This window comes from Buteo buteo, chromosome 9 (genome assembly GCF_964188355.1).
Source record: "Buteo buteo chromosome 9, bButBut1.hap1.1, whole genome shotgun sequence".
NCBI lineage: Eukaryota > Metazoa > Chordata > Aves > Accipitriformes > Accipitridae > Buteo > Buteo buteo.
The window spans coordinates 18,126,997-18,143,324 of record NC_134179.1 but is presented as its reverse complement, the minus strand read 5'-3'; the positions used below and the strand labels follow the sequence as shown (position 1 = coordinate 18,143,324).

At 36.6% G+C, this 16,328-nt stretch overlaps 1 protein-coding gene across 1 annotated transcript in view; it reads right to left on the bottom strand.

Moving 5' to 3' along the window:
• Positions 1–1,541: 1,541 nt before the first annotated feature.
• PPP3R1 (protein phosphatase 3 regulatory subunit B, alpha) overlaps positions 1,542–16,328 on the bottom strand; it is a 42,043-nt gene continuing 27,256 nt past the window's right edge. The window contains exons 3-6 of the mRNA XM_075035534.1: positions 9,473–9,649; positions 7,120–7,179; positions 6,028–6,212; positions 1,542–3,712 (exon numbers count right to left, since the gene is read on the bottom strand). Of these exons, the coding sequence (XP_074891635.1) occupies positions 3,665–3,712; positions 6,028–6,212; positions 7,120–7,179; positions 9,473–9,649 (470 nt within the window). The 3' untranslated portion in view covers positions 1,542–3,664. The remainder of the gene's footprint in view (positions 3,713–6,027; positions 6,213–7,119; positions 7,180–9,472; positions 9,650–16,328) is intronic.

Sequence of the window (16,328 nt, the reverse complement as noted above, 5' to 3'; positions counted from 1 at the left end):
TGTGTCTGTATCAGTACAGGTACCTGATTTTACTTAAACTTAACCCTCAAACAAAAACATTCTTCATTACTGACTTTCTGAACACTGATGTATTAAAGAGACTGCTGGGAGGACTTTGGAAAGCCTTTGTGTTTGAGCCTAAAGGAATCAGCATAGTTAAATGTTCATAAGCACACATCATGGATTGGTATCTTCCTGGAAAAAGGAAGAGTCAGCTGGAATGCAAAGTTCAATGGCAGGCTGTCCAATGAGTCTCTGCTACTGATGGAACAACATATCACATGAAAATGGTATGACAAAAAGGTAAATAGCATATTTAATCCTAGAATCTGCACCTATATAGATTTTATTTTTTTATTCTCTTGAAAATGACCTGTAAGGGCAGCCTAGCGAAGCTAAGAGCCACCAGGTTAAGTACTTGCCCACATACCAGAGCACAAGCAATTGTGAAGTGCTGCATCTCCTCAAAATGCTACATGCATGCAACAGAGGAGGGAAAGAGATTACAGAGACCAGTCACAGTCCCAACTTGACTTAAACATGGGCCCTCTTCTCCTAACCTTGCCACCCCAACTTGTTACTGCATGTCTTGCAAAATAAATCAGTTCAGGTTTGTGAATGAAAAGAAAAACTGAAATGAGGTTATCAAAAACACTAGCAAATTGAGTAAGCATTTCTCTACATGTCTAAATTTCCAGTGCAGCACTTTACAGTATGGGATTATTATTATAGCCAAATTCATTCAACCCTTCAATTGCTAACAGATTTAAGACTTGCTGAGTTACCTGCATGTACAGCTCTCAACAGTCTGAGCGATATAGGGGAGAGTGTGTCCATTCTGAGCAGCTCAAGGTGTAAGAGCACACCTACCTGGTTAGCACATTTTCTGTTCACTGGCTGCTTACGTCATTTATCTCAGCTTGAAAGATAAGGGGAGAGCAAGGCAAGGACACACAAAAGTAATCTAATCTTTATCCTATAGCAGGTGCGTACTGATACCAACCAAAAGCAGTAGAAAGGGAGGGGGCAGCACAAAAGGCCAAAACAACTGCACCACAAAGAGCAACAGCAAACAGCTTCTGTGAAGGATATACCTGCTACAGGGAGGATTTTCACCAGCAGAGGTCTCAGACCTCTCCTTGAGAAGGAAGCTGCCTTTCAATCTCCACCTACATTAAGGTTAGGGTTTTTTTTTTTGTTTGGTTGGTTTGGTTTTTAAATCACCTTCCACTTAGCACAATCATTCTGAATTTACTAGGATTTAAAACAAGGTATTTTATCCAATTTGGACACATAGCAAAGAGAACCAGATGTGCCTTTAAAAAAAAGAAACCGAACACTTAAGTGGTCTTGAAACTAAAATTAAGCCTGGAACTATTTTTCAAGTGTCTGCGTGCACCCTGTGCAGTTTTTCAATAAATCTTTATAATCAAAGAGGGGACAAAAACTATAAGCAGCAGGTTTTCTTTTCTTTTGAGCAGGGTACAGAGCTGCTTTAAGTTGAACAGGAAAGGTCTAGGTAAGTACTGAAACACCACAGCCAAGGTTCAAATGTTTTATTTTGTATTCATATAGTATGAAGGTTCTTATAGTTCCCACAACATATGATGTATCATGCAGAGGAAAAACTAAACATTCAACATAAATCATTTTTCCCCACACAAACTAAAAAAAAAAAAACACCTCATCCCTCCCCTTCCAATCCCCCTAAGGAAATAACATTAGCACTAATTTCTATAATGCCAGCCAAGATATGCACAAGCAATTAAGAGAAATTGAAAGCATTTGCTAAAATGTTTGTAACAAATACTTATGTACAAAAAATTCACAAAAGACTAGTTCCCCCTTGAAGCAGAGCGCATGGCAGTTGACACTGGAACAGATACAACCACTGGCTGGGATTATAAACCACGTACTGATCCAGAGGAAGGAAAGTTACATGTAGTGGAGATTTTTGTTTTGAACATTAACATTTACCAAAGTTTGGCAACATTATCTTTTAAATTATGCAAATTATGTAAACAAGAGGAACATTTCAAATTTATCTACATGCAAAACTTCATGTCATGCAAGGACACCAAGCACCTGGATTTCTCTCTCACAGACAGAGCCCATGATGTGCAGCACTCAGTTGAAGGAACAGCTATGGCAGACAGGTGCTCAACTGAAGTAGGTTCAGACAACCTGCACTTTCCACTGCTGATTATAAAACAATTTTTTTGATAGAAAAACTACTATACAGGAAAGATGTACTGTCCTAAAAAAATCTAGCAAATATTTTTCTTCCAGCCAATAGTACCATTGCAGAAAAGGGAAGGGATGATATAAAGTTGTAAAACATGGCTCGCTACTTTTATATCACACAAATATATCAAGTTACCATCCATTACAGATTATGATATGGACAAATCTAGAAAAGAAAAAAATTCTCCAGGCAAAGGCCTGGAGAACCAGAAGAGGTATAAATTTAGATAGTGTGAAGTTTTCCTCCTCTATGGCATAGGTTAACAAGATTTTTTCCCCTGTATGAATCCTATATACATACATATATATATATATAAAATATTACCAGTTATTTATGCTACCTGTAGTATTCTTTAAATGCAGAGGGGAAACTATCATGGTTGAAATAACAGAATTTAAATGGCAAGAACATTTTATAATCTAAGTACTGTATAAAATAAGTAGATGGGAATCCTGCACAGTTATGTTGACCCTAATTTCATTAAGCTAAGCACAAGAGAATCATGAATGTGTCTATCACCTTGAGCAGCTGTATCTAAAAATGAATCCAGAACAGCAGATTTGCCTTAACCACAGGACAGCTGTAACTGCTCCCAGTTCCTAGGTGACAAAATCTAGTGGCCATCAAAGCATCCCGCAGTTACTATATGCACACAACGGCTAGTTCTTGGCAGTAGCATTAAACTATATTCTCCTATTAAGTGGAACTGTACTAAGTTATTTAGCAAAGAGACACAGTCCCTGGTAATATATTAACAGGTATAAATAAACTTAGTCTCCTGTGTTACAAAAAACATAATTAAGATGAATTAATAAGCAATGCTTTGTCAGCCAGTCAATATATAGAAACACCTGAACAGTCACAGGAAAAGGAAAAGAGTTGACCTAAGACCCAGTTAAAATTTTACATTCTTCTACTATATATATAAAACTGTGTGAAATAAAAGTAAGGATGTATATCCATATATTGAACTGTTAATATTCTGCTTGGCACTTTGTACTCTAGTTTTGTTTCTGAATCAAGTATATTAAATTAAAGCCCACCTAGCTACTACATATAGAAAGCTACATATATATCTATATATAAATACACACACACATATATATATATAGATAGATATTTCCTTGTTATAAAAGATGAAGAAAAATAAATTAAAAAGCCAACCCCTTCCCTTTCTCCACCACACTGATATGCTCTTTCCATCTTTGCTGTCCTTCAGACTTTAAAGTGCTACACTGAGTTATTGAGAGAATAAAAGTTCAATAACACTTAGTTGGCTTCATGAGGCTCATGTTGGAAAATGTGGCTTCACAGAGAAAAATACTTCCATTTAAATACACAGAGAGCATTGCTGGACGTCTTGAGCAGATCTTCAGAGATGGAGAAGAAAGCAAAAGTGTTGGATGGTGCCCTACAGAGTCACACGTCTACAACCATCTTTTTGTGGATATCTAAGCCTCCTACAACCTGAGAGAAAAAGAAGTGTTCATAAATAGATGAGAATTGAAAGTTAGCAAGATACAAAGAACACACTTTATTCAGAAGATGCATTCAGGTCTATCAGAATTACAGTACTTCCCTGGCCTCTCCAAATTCATTTACATTTCACAGGTACTGTGTGGTATGTGAATGAATTATGTATTACCCAAGATAATGACAACAGTACAATTTACACACTCAAGGGCCTGAAAAAAGTGTAAATTACATCACTTTGGCTCTCCTCCCCATCTCATATTCTGACCTTGTATTATGTTTCAGCATGTTAAATTAAATGCTAACCTCACTTCTAACATACCCTGTAAAACTGTGCATCTTTGCAGGAGAAGCAAAGGGCCTTAGGAAAGGCGGCAGGATTTCTGACAATACTGCACACATCCAAAAAAGGATTGCCAGTGTTCAAAGGTGTACAATTCACACGCAGAGAAAGGAAAAGGAAAGGCGCAATGTCAGAGGAACTTTTTATAATGTGGAAACAAAATTCAAAGGCCAAGTGGTATGGCCAAATGCCACAAACGAAAAAGTATTTTTGTAGATGGATGGCACAAAATTCAAAGAAGGTAAAATGCAAGAACAAAAGGATAATAGATTGTAGGAATGAAAGGTGTCTTGTCAGTAGGTCAACAAAAATTGAAGAAATTAAAAGAAAGGTAGAGGAAAATCAAACGGCAGTGCAAGACAGGAATTCTGGGCAGAAGCCCAGGAACAAAAGAAAAGGGCAACTTCATATTTGATAGACGGCTAGAAGACAACAGCCCAGTGCAAGAAATAAACAGATATTTCACTAATCTAGGTGTCTGCAGGCTGCAACTCATTCTGAGTTCTTTGCAGATGACCACATTTTCACATGATGCCATGAAAATAACTAAACTCTACCAAAAAAAAAAAACAAACCCCAAAAAACACAGGCAATAGAACCTTTTTGCTTTAATAGTTTGGAGAAGGGCAGATTTTTTTTTTTTTTCCTTTTTTTAGAACTTCCATTGATCATGAGTATGAACAAGTTACATTTGAACTGAAGTTGTAAATTCAAAGAGTAGAAAACAAAAGCAAAGCTTGAGTGCCTATTGACTCAAACTGTGCTATCCAGGTGTGTGTTCATTAATACACCATTTAATATTAACATGTAAACACTCGTTGCAATTTTAAAATCTTCACATTTCAATGTGTCATTTACTTTTTTTTTTTAAAGAGAGAAAGAGTTTAAAACTTCCTGTCAACTAATTAAACAAATACATGACATGGGTGAAAATCAACCATTTCAAGTCTCAAGTGCTACATTCAAGCATTCTGCTCAGTAAAACTCAACGTTTTTAAAATGTACCTTTGAACTGCTTGTCCTTTTTCAAGAGCAGCACTTGAGGGGTTACTCTTCCTCTAACTGACACAAATCACACTATCCTGGTCTTTGTAAAAACCTCGTGTTGTGCAGATGGTGATAATCTCCCCAGGCTCCCTCCACACCCTGCTAAAATAAACCTTTCTAAAGGGTGATTTGGAACAGACACCTAGTTTAGAGATTGGGAGATTAACCTAAAATTCACCTCTGTGGAACACACCTCTCCCCTCCACGCACCACCCCGACACTGATGCTTTTTGAAAGAGATCTGCTATGGCGTCCTCGGGTTTTACAGCTTTCAGGTGGTTTAAAGCATTCCTCACCCCCCACCCTGGCAGACTGTACCTGCCTGCCCACTATGCTTTGATTTTTATTTTTTTTTCCCCACACAGTGTTCCATTAAGCAGCTATAGACATTTAAAACAACTGAAGTGTCGATTCTTTTTTAATCAAGTTTAACTGTTGAAAACAAAGAAAACCAGCCTCCTACGACAAGCCAGTCACTCACAACTCATATTTAAAGCTGCTATTTTCTACCAGCATACAGACTGGAATCCAATGTATGTCTTCGTGTCAGGCTAGCATTTATATACAAAAATAATTAGGACTAGTCTTGTGTTTATTGTGTCATACAATGACATAGAAATTACTTCATACAAGTTGCTGTGCTCTGAAACACCCTCTTCTTCCAGCACACTAGATTCAATAGGAAAGTCTGCATCCTGAAGGAACAGACTCATGACTTGCTCATACACCAGAAGACACACTGCTCTACTGTAAGCCACGAGATGACGATACCATCTACAATAAAGCTGTGTCAAAGGGTGACTGTTTCCAGATCTGAAAAAATACTCTGCTTTTATAACTTTACCCTTTATACCATTTACCATTTTCCCTCCTTTTTTTAAATTCCAAATTATCAAAGTCTTTTTTAGAGGTTACTTACAGCACAGAATTCTTCAAAGGATATTCTTCCATCACCATCCTTATCTGCATTAATTATGGTTTTATCTACAATTTGCTGTAACTGAGTGTCTTTGAGATTGTTCCCAACCATCATCTTGAGCACCTGGAAAAGCTCTCCATTTGAGATATAACCATCTTTGTCCATATCATAGATGCGAAAAGCAACTGCAGAAGTAAAATATACATATGTAAAACCTAGAGTAACAAATGTGGTCAGAAAAGAGCAATATACATTCATGTGCTTTGCATTAACGCTAAGTGACAACAATCCTGCACAAACTGCGAAAAATACTGCATGTTAAGTGAGATTTCTAACAGCCTTTCCATTTCATTCTGAAGAACATGAAACATCAGAAACAATACAATGAATGGTGCTACTATAGAATTTAGAAGAAAGAGTTCACTTTAGAAATGTCAGCTGAAATTGTTTTAGCGCCAGCAGTAAAAGAACTCTTACAAACACCAAACTGGCAAATCTTCACCACTGCAAGTAAAGCACCCAGGTAGCAGCTCATTTGCAAGCAGAAAAAATTACAACCTTCCAGGGGACTGATGAATCAAAATTCCACCTGGCTACTTTACTGCAAGCAATTTGGCATTAAGACTGAATTTATTTCTAAACATTTCAGTCGTAGTTATTGAAAGTTACATCCATGACTAAGCCTATCCCTTCCCCACTCCAAAAGCCTGGGTCATGTGTTCCTGAGATGCAGTTCTCAAACAAGAATTTAGTGTTGTTCTGCTGTAGTAGCAAAAAATTTATTATTCTTATGCTCCCATAAAGCAAAGCACATTGCTACACAGTTTTGTGAACTAAGTATTCTTAAATGATTTATTTTTTTTAAAACAGGAAGCAACTGAAGATATTCAGAAGGCAACCTCAAACCTTCTCCGCAGAAAACAGCGATGGCAAATTCTTAACACAAATGACGTGTGCAAAAAGCTTACAATCTACCTTCACAATTTCCCACTTTTTCAAAGAATCTGGATTTGCTGATTTCTCAGTGTTAACTAACAAAAGTGTATTTTTGAGGACCAAAAAGTTTTTGTTAAGGAAAATCAAAATACTTACACCTCAATTTCTGTTCCTTATCTCCTTTGACACTGAACTGGGAGACTCCTTCTATAAATTCTAAAGAGTACAAGAAAAACGTTTACAAAAAAGTGTATTTTTTTTTAATAAACCAAGGATATAAACATTCAGAAATTTTTAGAAATTGTAAAAAATCCCAGTGACCCTAAAATCTTTAAAATATTGCCTACCATGACACCTAAGTGTCCACATACATTGATACTTTAACGTACTTCAGCGGGAAGTACTCCAAATCCAATACTGCTCTCGCCAGACTTGTTCTCCCCAGTATTTAAGTAATTTTGTTGCTAGACTTTCACAAGAATCTGATGTAAAACTCCATCAAGATCTCTACTAAAGCTACTCCAGCAGGGATTCTAATTGTACAGCTCCTCTCAAGATTGGTTTCTCATCTTAAAGCAAGAATTACATTAAAACTGGAAACTGCTCTAAAACAAATTTTAAAAAAAATATTTTTCTATAAGAAATAGGGTAAAAAGAAAATTTACACTGTTTGACAATGAAGTCATTAACTCCAGGAGCAAACTCTTGAGTTACCCAAAAAATAAAACCCTGGGATGTGATCTGTCTGGATGAGATCCTGTAACTCGACTTCTTAGAGTTTTGGGTGGTAAAAATGACAACAGTGCAAAACTACAACCTAAACTATGATATATAAAAAATACAGAGGTATAGCAAGAGAGCATTAGGTTGAAAGGCCTACTACAGGTTCAAATTTTGTGAAGTTAAATCAACAACTCCTATACATTTTATCAATAAAAATGCTTGACTGATAACATGGATATTTTAATTACTTTTTTAACCATTATGCTTAAAGATTAATAAAAAAAGTTTAGGTCTTTCAACAAAAGAATGCAAGTTTTCTCACACTAGCAATTTTCGTTTTCATAGTCACAGAACGGTTTGGGTTGGAAAGGACCTTAAAGATCATCTAGCTCCAACCCCTCTGCCATAGGCAGGGACACTTTCCACTAGACCAGGTTGCTCAAAGCCCCATCCAACCCGGCCTTGAACACTTCCAGGGATGGGGCATCCACAACCTCTCTGGGCAACCTGTTCCAGTGCCTCACCACCCTCCTCATAAAAAATTTCTTCCTTACATCCCATCTAAACATATCCACTTTCAGTTTAAAACCTTTCCTTTGAGCTTCCCTCTGAGACAGAAATAAAGAAATTAAATTAATCAAACTTGGCCAGATGACAACAATAGAATTCACTGCCACTTATTGCAGCAGCATCATTTTACTATACAAAATTGATTTTGACAACTTCCTGTTGCCACCCAAGACAAACAGTAATTATATTAATCACAGCTCAATCTCACTTAGAATTTAGTATCATCTTTCACCACTGCCTATTTTTCACAAGGGAATTTTGGACAGTTACATACTACTTCTAGTGCTTTGGAAATGGATACCAAGAAAGCCTCAAAAACTCAACATACCAGCTACACTGTAGTTCTCCCTATAGAAATTTGAGGGGGTTTGTAAAGGTTAGAAGCTTTTGTATGTTAACATTTTATTTAAAACATTAGCCTGTCAATACAAATGAGATTGAGTAACTTTCTCCAATTAAAAAAAAAGAACACTTAAGAAAAACTGATTAACCTTTTCTAGTCATGAGCAATAAGAAACAGTAAACATTAGCTTGAACAGAACTTACAGACATTATCACTTCTAAGGGTCAGAGACTGTTTTAACATAAACTAGTAATGAAGATTTTTAACCTGCTGGTCCTTTTAATCATGAATATTTAAAATAAGTCAAAATTTTGAAGGAATGTACCAAATCAAAACTTCTGCTTTTTGCTTGAAATGTCTACTTAAGATCATAAAAAGAATCCTGTAAAGGAAGTATCAACAGAAAAATTGGAACCACTTTCATAATTTAGAAAACTATTTTCAAAATACTCCAAAAGACAGATCTCCTAACATTTGGGTAAGTACAACTTACACACAGAGACACCACTTAACACAATCTACCCCACTTTTTTCAGTCTCTTCAGCCTAAGAATATACTTCAGATAGCACCACAATTGAGAGTCTGAATTAGTGTTCTTCAAGAGATACTTAATGAGTAGTCCTAAATCGGTAAGACCTGGAAAGCTATTACTGAACAATCTGCTCTTTTAAGCATTTCTTTCAGGAGTGTATTGCCCTAATGCACCATAGAAACTAGTTTTACTGGTACTCAGTTTCACTAGGAATTAGAACCTTATTTTGATTAACAAGTTTTCTTCACCCTTCCTTTCTCAGTTGAAGCAAAATTTGAATTCCAAGGCTCCAAGAATTCCAATAAAATGCCACCACCTGTCACCAACCACTGTGTCTTACCTTTGAAGTCCACTTCTCCATTTCCATCTGTGTCAAATATATCTATTACTCGCTGTACTAATGGGTTCTGTTGCAATTCAGGTAAAGACATGAACTCTTCCACGCTCAAAGAACCAGAGTTGTCCAAATCAAGCTTCTTAAATCTCTTTCCTAGTCGTTTTATCTCATCCGCATCAACTGAAAGAAAAAAAATAACCAAAAAACCACACACCTATTTTCAAAAAGGCTTCAGTAAACCCTTTGCCAGTTAAGCACAATGCACATTTTTTCATTGCTTTCCTACCAGAATTTCTCCTACTTCATTACAACTATTAAAACACTCATGGAAGATTATAAAGGTAATGTCAAATTTGGAAGACAAACACAAGCCTTTTCAGTTTATTTTAAATAAACCTTACCTTTTTTCCTCCCTGCACCAGCCATAATACAGTTAGCCTTGTGACTTACTGAATACCACATGCTGACACAACATTTTTAAGGATTGAGGATGCTTAGCTAGTTCTTAGTCAGACAGCTCTTACAAATTCAAGGTATGAAGAAATTAAAGAAGACACTGAGTCTTCTTTGAAGAAGCTAGCATTATGTTTATAGTAGACTAACATAATAAGTTAGAAAGACAATTATATTAGTAAACATATTAGCAAAACTAGTGCTTCTTAAGCACACCAGACACATGAGATCTCCTGGGATACATGCCAAGTTAAGCAGGTTAACACAGTCCCACTGTTGACCAGTAATCACTCACCTACCCAAAACATCACCCAGACAAACCCAAGATAATTTTTTTCCCCTCCATCTTAAACAGGAAACAGACATACCTGTAGCCATGACCTGCATACATTGATTATTTTTTTTTTTTTGTCCCAGAAATGAAAGCAGATTCAGGTTCTGCAGCAGTACAACTTCATCCATCCTCTTCAAATTTAAAAAGAATCTCAATTACAGCATATACCTAGTACCCTACTTTACACCTCTGGTTTTGCCTGGAATAGACTAATCTGTGAATCAATAATCACCACTAAGAAATCTTGTACTCTGTGACTGCTGAAAAGCTTGAAAAATTTTCCCTGTAACAACCTGAAAATTCTTTATCAGCAGCTTGATTTATGTGACCAAAGTTAGTTCACAAATTGCTCACCATATTTGGGTATGAAGGAGGAACTGAGATTCTTAGGAAGTCCTAGAAAGTGGCCATCATACAGCAAACCACAGCAAACCTATCTTACAGAACCTGATGCTTTCAAACTCCCCATACCAATTTCTTCCCCAATATGAAAAGCCTCCTCAACATTTCTTAGCTCCATTTAGTGCATTTGCTCCAATATTAAAAGAAATTGTTTCTTAACTTCTACAAGGCACATACATACCACCTGATCCACTTTACATCACATTAATACCTTCTTAGGTTTTTGTAAAAGTGCAGCATAAAAACAAACAGCACTTAGTTTTTCCAATACTCAAGGTCAGCCAACACGCAGAGCTTTATGTTTGGAAGTTGTAGCCAATTCAGAGACCAGATCCTCTACCAAAACAGTAACAAACTTCCACTTAAATTTCTTGATATCCTTGTCTAAAAAACCAACCAGACACAAACCCAGACATACACACAACTGCAGTATTTCAGAACAAAGGAGAGAGCACACCAGAAGTCCAGAAGCACAAGATGATTTTCTGTCAAGACTTCTTTTGCCTGAATAGTAAATTCAGACATTCTGCAGTTAGTCAGTCTTGGTAACTGCTTGCAACTACAGAGGCAGAGGGCAAAAAAGGGTCGATACGCCCAGAACAATCTTCCCTTTGCTGTGCCAGCAAGCAACAGATCCGATTCTTCCTCCTGGGCTATAAAAATAAGGCTAAACAGTATTTCCAGAGGCTTAAACTAGTTTTTTCCATTTCCAGTAGGCAATTTGGCATTTCTATTAATAAGGCTCTCAACTGCAATAAAGCCACATTCCTTTTCCCACCAGTTTACGTGGAAGCCTAGAACATGATTGAAGGTGTGCCCTTAACAGCACGACATCGCAACACAGCATCAAAAGCATATTACTGTCAACATAGCTATACAGAAAGCCCTCTGGATCACACAAAAGGAGCCGTATCACCATACGGTAAGCTATATGTCAAACGTAATAATGAGACTAAAAGAAAACAGTACTAAAAGAGAATGGCAAAGCAGAGATCTACTGGCAATTAGCCCAAACAGTCGCTCATGAGTTCCACCAGCACAAAATGTTTCTTCTCACCAGTATACTGAAGGTAATTGTCAACTCTTGCTTCTGCCCACAGAAACTCCTTGGTTTCCATTTTCCTTAAAATCTTAAAACTGTAAATGGATTCAGTCTTTGAAATGGTAGGCACTATCTAACCTCACTCCCTGCCCTGCCACCAGAAAGTTACTGGACCCACTACAGTTTAATGCAAAGCCACCACCTTGGCAAGCTGTTAAGACAGGAACCTCATTTTTACTCCAAGCTCTACTCCAGACTTGCACCTCGCATAAAAAGAGTTGATATCCTAAAAAAATCCTCACAGCATATGCATCTGAAAATGCACAAAAACATTAAGCATGGCTTGTCACACTACACATGTAAACACATTTTCCAATGTAAAATGAATGTATGAATAGACATAATTTATAGCTATACTATAATAATGTAAATAAGGGCTTGTTCGGCCATGACATCAGTCTCTGTACTTTTATTAGTCATGTTTAAAATGATGTCCTGGTCCAACCACAACTCTCCTGCTTCCCTGCCTGGACTCAGAAATCGCAACACCTTTCAACAACTGGCCATTATTTATTTAAGACAGATCCCTCAAATGATCTACTTTTGAAATCAGAAGCGTGCAATTCCATCTAGAACTCATGCTGGAAAACCCTGAAATAAGCTCTGTGAGGGTTATTCTTAGAACTACTTCCTACTGGAAAAACCAAGAACAATAAAAGGTACATGCATTATTTATTTGTTTTAAAAAAAACCCCTCACTTTAAAACAACTAAGCAGCCAACTAAGAGTATTATCTATAGTATATATAATGCACCTTCATTCTCTTGCCAGATCAGTGAAATCTCAATTCCAATATTAATAGAAAGACTAGCACTGACTAAAATTGAAAGATTAAAGCCGCCTAAGCAACTGAATAGTTCTGTAATTTCACAAAATCACAATGGAGAAAAATGAGAGGCAGCAACATACCTGGATCTCTTCTCCTTTGTCACACAAACTAATGAGTTAGTTAATTGCGAGTTCTGAAACATTTCTAACTTACACTTCAGAAAACCTTAAGTACCAGAACACAGTAATGAAATTTTTTACATATCAGGATGTAAACAAACAGATGCCTGAGCCAGGACTGAAGCCCAGCAGTCATTAGATAGCATCATTTTCTCAGAACCCCCCAAAGTAGCATTAAGCAAAGTCTGATTTCATTACTTCAGTCCATTTCCTGGTTTGGGAGCTACAGTCCACAGTATTTTTCCTCACAAGTATATAAGCAAAGATTGAAAGTGAGACCCAGAGTTCTGTCAATGGTCTGCTTTGAAGTGGAGCTAATTACCATGTATACAAATCAGCTTTAAATTATTATAGCTGGCACAAAAGACTGACAGGACCAACTCTGACACCACACTGGTCTGCTCTAGTAAAGACCACACAAGATGGGCTAAGTAACCAAAATTTTGCTAGAAAGGTATTTTATCTCAAGCTAATCTATCTTTTAGGAGGACCTACCAATATGAATTCCGAAAGAACATTTTATTGGGACATTCAGAAACTGATCCACCGCATGCAACGTTAACAAGCAACGCTACACTGAAAATACATGCTCTGCCATCACCTGCTGGGCCTAAGAGCCACTGTTCAGTTAACCAGCCTTGCATCTGCAATTATTAGCCAGATACTTAAACTTACAAACCAGTGATGCTTAAGAGAAGATAAAGCACCAATTTATTTTTTTTCTTTTGAAGATAGTAGTCAATGAGGTTAGGGTTATGGATGATAAAGACAAGAATTGGATGATGGGAAGGGGAAGAGGTTGGAGAGGCACGTAAGAATATTTCTCAGGAATGTTTTTTGTGCTTTGCTGAACTGTAGCAAAGCAACAACTGCCTAAATTACAAAATTAAAGAGGAGCCTTCATACTTAGAAAATGTTAATTACTCTTTCTCCACATACACACACATCCAATTTCATAGTTCATACAATCAATTCCAGTTCAGCTGCAATATACAGACCATGTACAGAAGTTTAGCACCAGTTTCTACTAGAAATGGGATTGCAAATGTCTCATTCCAAACCTTTAAACATTCAAGCAAAAGGACTGCCTGCACTAGAGAGCTGAGAGAGGTCTTACTCTTGGAGGGGGAGAGGGGAGGACAAGTCAAAGAACAGTACTGAAGAAATTAGTATCTCTGCCAAAAGCTGAAGTATCAATCTCATCCAATATTTTGTTTCTGGTAACAGACACACCATGGATGAGAGTATTTGGGAGGAAGAAATAATGAAAAACTGACTATATGATAATTTCATATCAGAACAATTTCATTATTTTTTCCTTAAATATATTGCAAGCACCTCACCTACCTTTAAAATCCTTTCCACAAAACTGAAATTTAAAAAGCTTATACACTTCAAAAAATTCTTATTTCAGTAACATCTTTGTCTTCATAAAATAGCTTTAAAAATAAGAATATAAAATAAGGGATTAATGCATTACAGTATAAGCCTTAAATTTGCAAAATTTTTGGCTATTCTTTCTTCAATTCAGTCATAATTCCTGCTGACTCTCTCTGCCTGGGCTAAACTTACCTAAAAACCACATAGGTTTTGGGGTTTGTTTGTTTGATTTGGATTTTTTAAATAAAAACAGCATACATTTATGTGTAACAACATATTTCAATAGCATCCTATTAATTTTTTGTTCAGATGTCCTCCCCGAATGCACATATACAACACTCCTCACCTATGATGGATGTGCCCCTTTTCACAAGACTGCTTTTTCCTCAGTATTTAGCAACAGACTTTCTTAAAATTTCACATCGTTGTCACTGAAGAACAGAGTACTGAATTGAATCTTCAGAGCCTGAACAAAATACTTCTCCGAAGGCTCCTTACAGACAACCTAGTGCCCACACAAATATCCTGAAGCTATACTGGAAACGCAAGGCACAAGATAGTTCAGATACAGTGAAGGTTTCTGAGCTGGAAGGACTGACGGTGGCAGTAGCAGACAGAATTTTACAAGACAAGCTCAGGAGACCAGGATAGAGAAGAAAACACTAAGAAATCCAAGGAGGTCCAAGTCCACAACACTGTAAACAGGGTGACATCATCACTGAGCAAAATAAGGAGGATCAAGCTTTGTTTACATCATTTGAGGCAGAGTCTGCCTGTGACTCATCACAGCAGTCTGAGCTTCGTTGAGCCCTGGCCGCAGTGAGCATTCCTTTAACCTCAAACTCAAGTTAGCCTTTTCTGTGCTTTGCTCACCAACTGACATGAGGCTCTATGCTTCCTATGCTTTTCAGCAGAATCAGAAAGTATCCTGTCAGCTTGGCACTGATGCCTGAGCTTACAAACAACTGGCTAGAAATAATATCTGTTAAATGTTTTTCTTTAAAAGGCTTTGCTGGTAGCCTGGTAGAAACATCTGTTTTATTTATTGAATAATTATTGAATAATTGAAGAATTTATTTATTGAATTATTTAAGTTTATTTCATAATCCATTTTGAATTTCATTCACCTTGTAACTAACACAACAAGGTGGCATTTTTTAAGCAGTGCCAGTATTAGGGATTTTTTTGTTAAAGAACTATCAGTATTTTCAAAAGATACCTCTTCCATCCAATTATTAAAATTCTAGAGCCAACAATATCTGTGTCATATCTTGAATTCATTTGCATACATCTAAAAATATGATGAACCGGGTTAAAATGCAAGAACTCCACTCTTCCAAGAAACCACATGCAAATGCTCTGTGAAACTGCCATTTTAGTACAGTAGCTTTATCTGTTAACTGGACACTAGTATGTTGATACATATTACTAAATACCACACTCCCTTCCCCAACACAGTAACAGAGGATGATCCGTAAGTTTTAAAACAATTGTCTGTTTCAAGCTGTTACTCACATAACTGATGCTCAGATAGTATTGTAAAAAGCATTCAAGTGGCAACTCAAAAAGCTTCATCAAAAGCCAATTTCTGGAGTGCAATGTGCTCTACATTGAAAAAAGTAATTTCAGAAAATTTGTTTTAATGATACTTTTTCTAGTCAAAGTACAGGTGCATGATTAGTTTGCTATTAATATGACAGTCAGAAGTAAAGAGTGCCTTAAAAATACATATCTCTGAAATCCACTACATTCAGTCATAGTTTTAAGAGGATAATTGATTATGTATTCAGAAGCACTGTACATCCATTGATGCAGAGTAGACAATACTTACACAGGCATTTGCAAAGTGTACAAACCTTAGAAAAGCTGTATATGTCTCAGCAAAGAGGTGCCGGGCACTTCTGAAATCTAAGTGTTTATCTAAATGTTTAAACCTGTATTTAAGAGGTTGGCTTTTCAGATACTCTTAAAATACTGGCTTAAAGTTATAACTAACAAAAAACAGACCAGAGTGTGGTCACAGAGAGCCTAGTTCCCACATATTTTTCTAATATGAGATTATTATAAACAAGAATATTGCTAACACATTAGAAGAAAAAGATTTTTGTAAATAAAACATGTTCTGAAATTTGTTTTAAATATTTCCAGGTTAAGAAAAAATATTTTTCCCCTATAAGAATGGATTGCAGAGACCTCAAAGTAAGACAGACCTTCAGCAAAAGCTCTCACCTCTATCTATA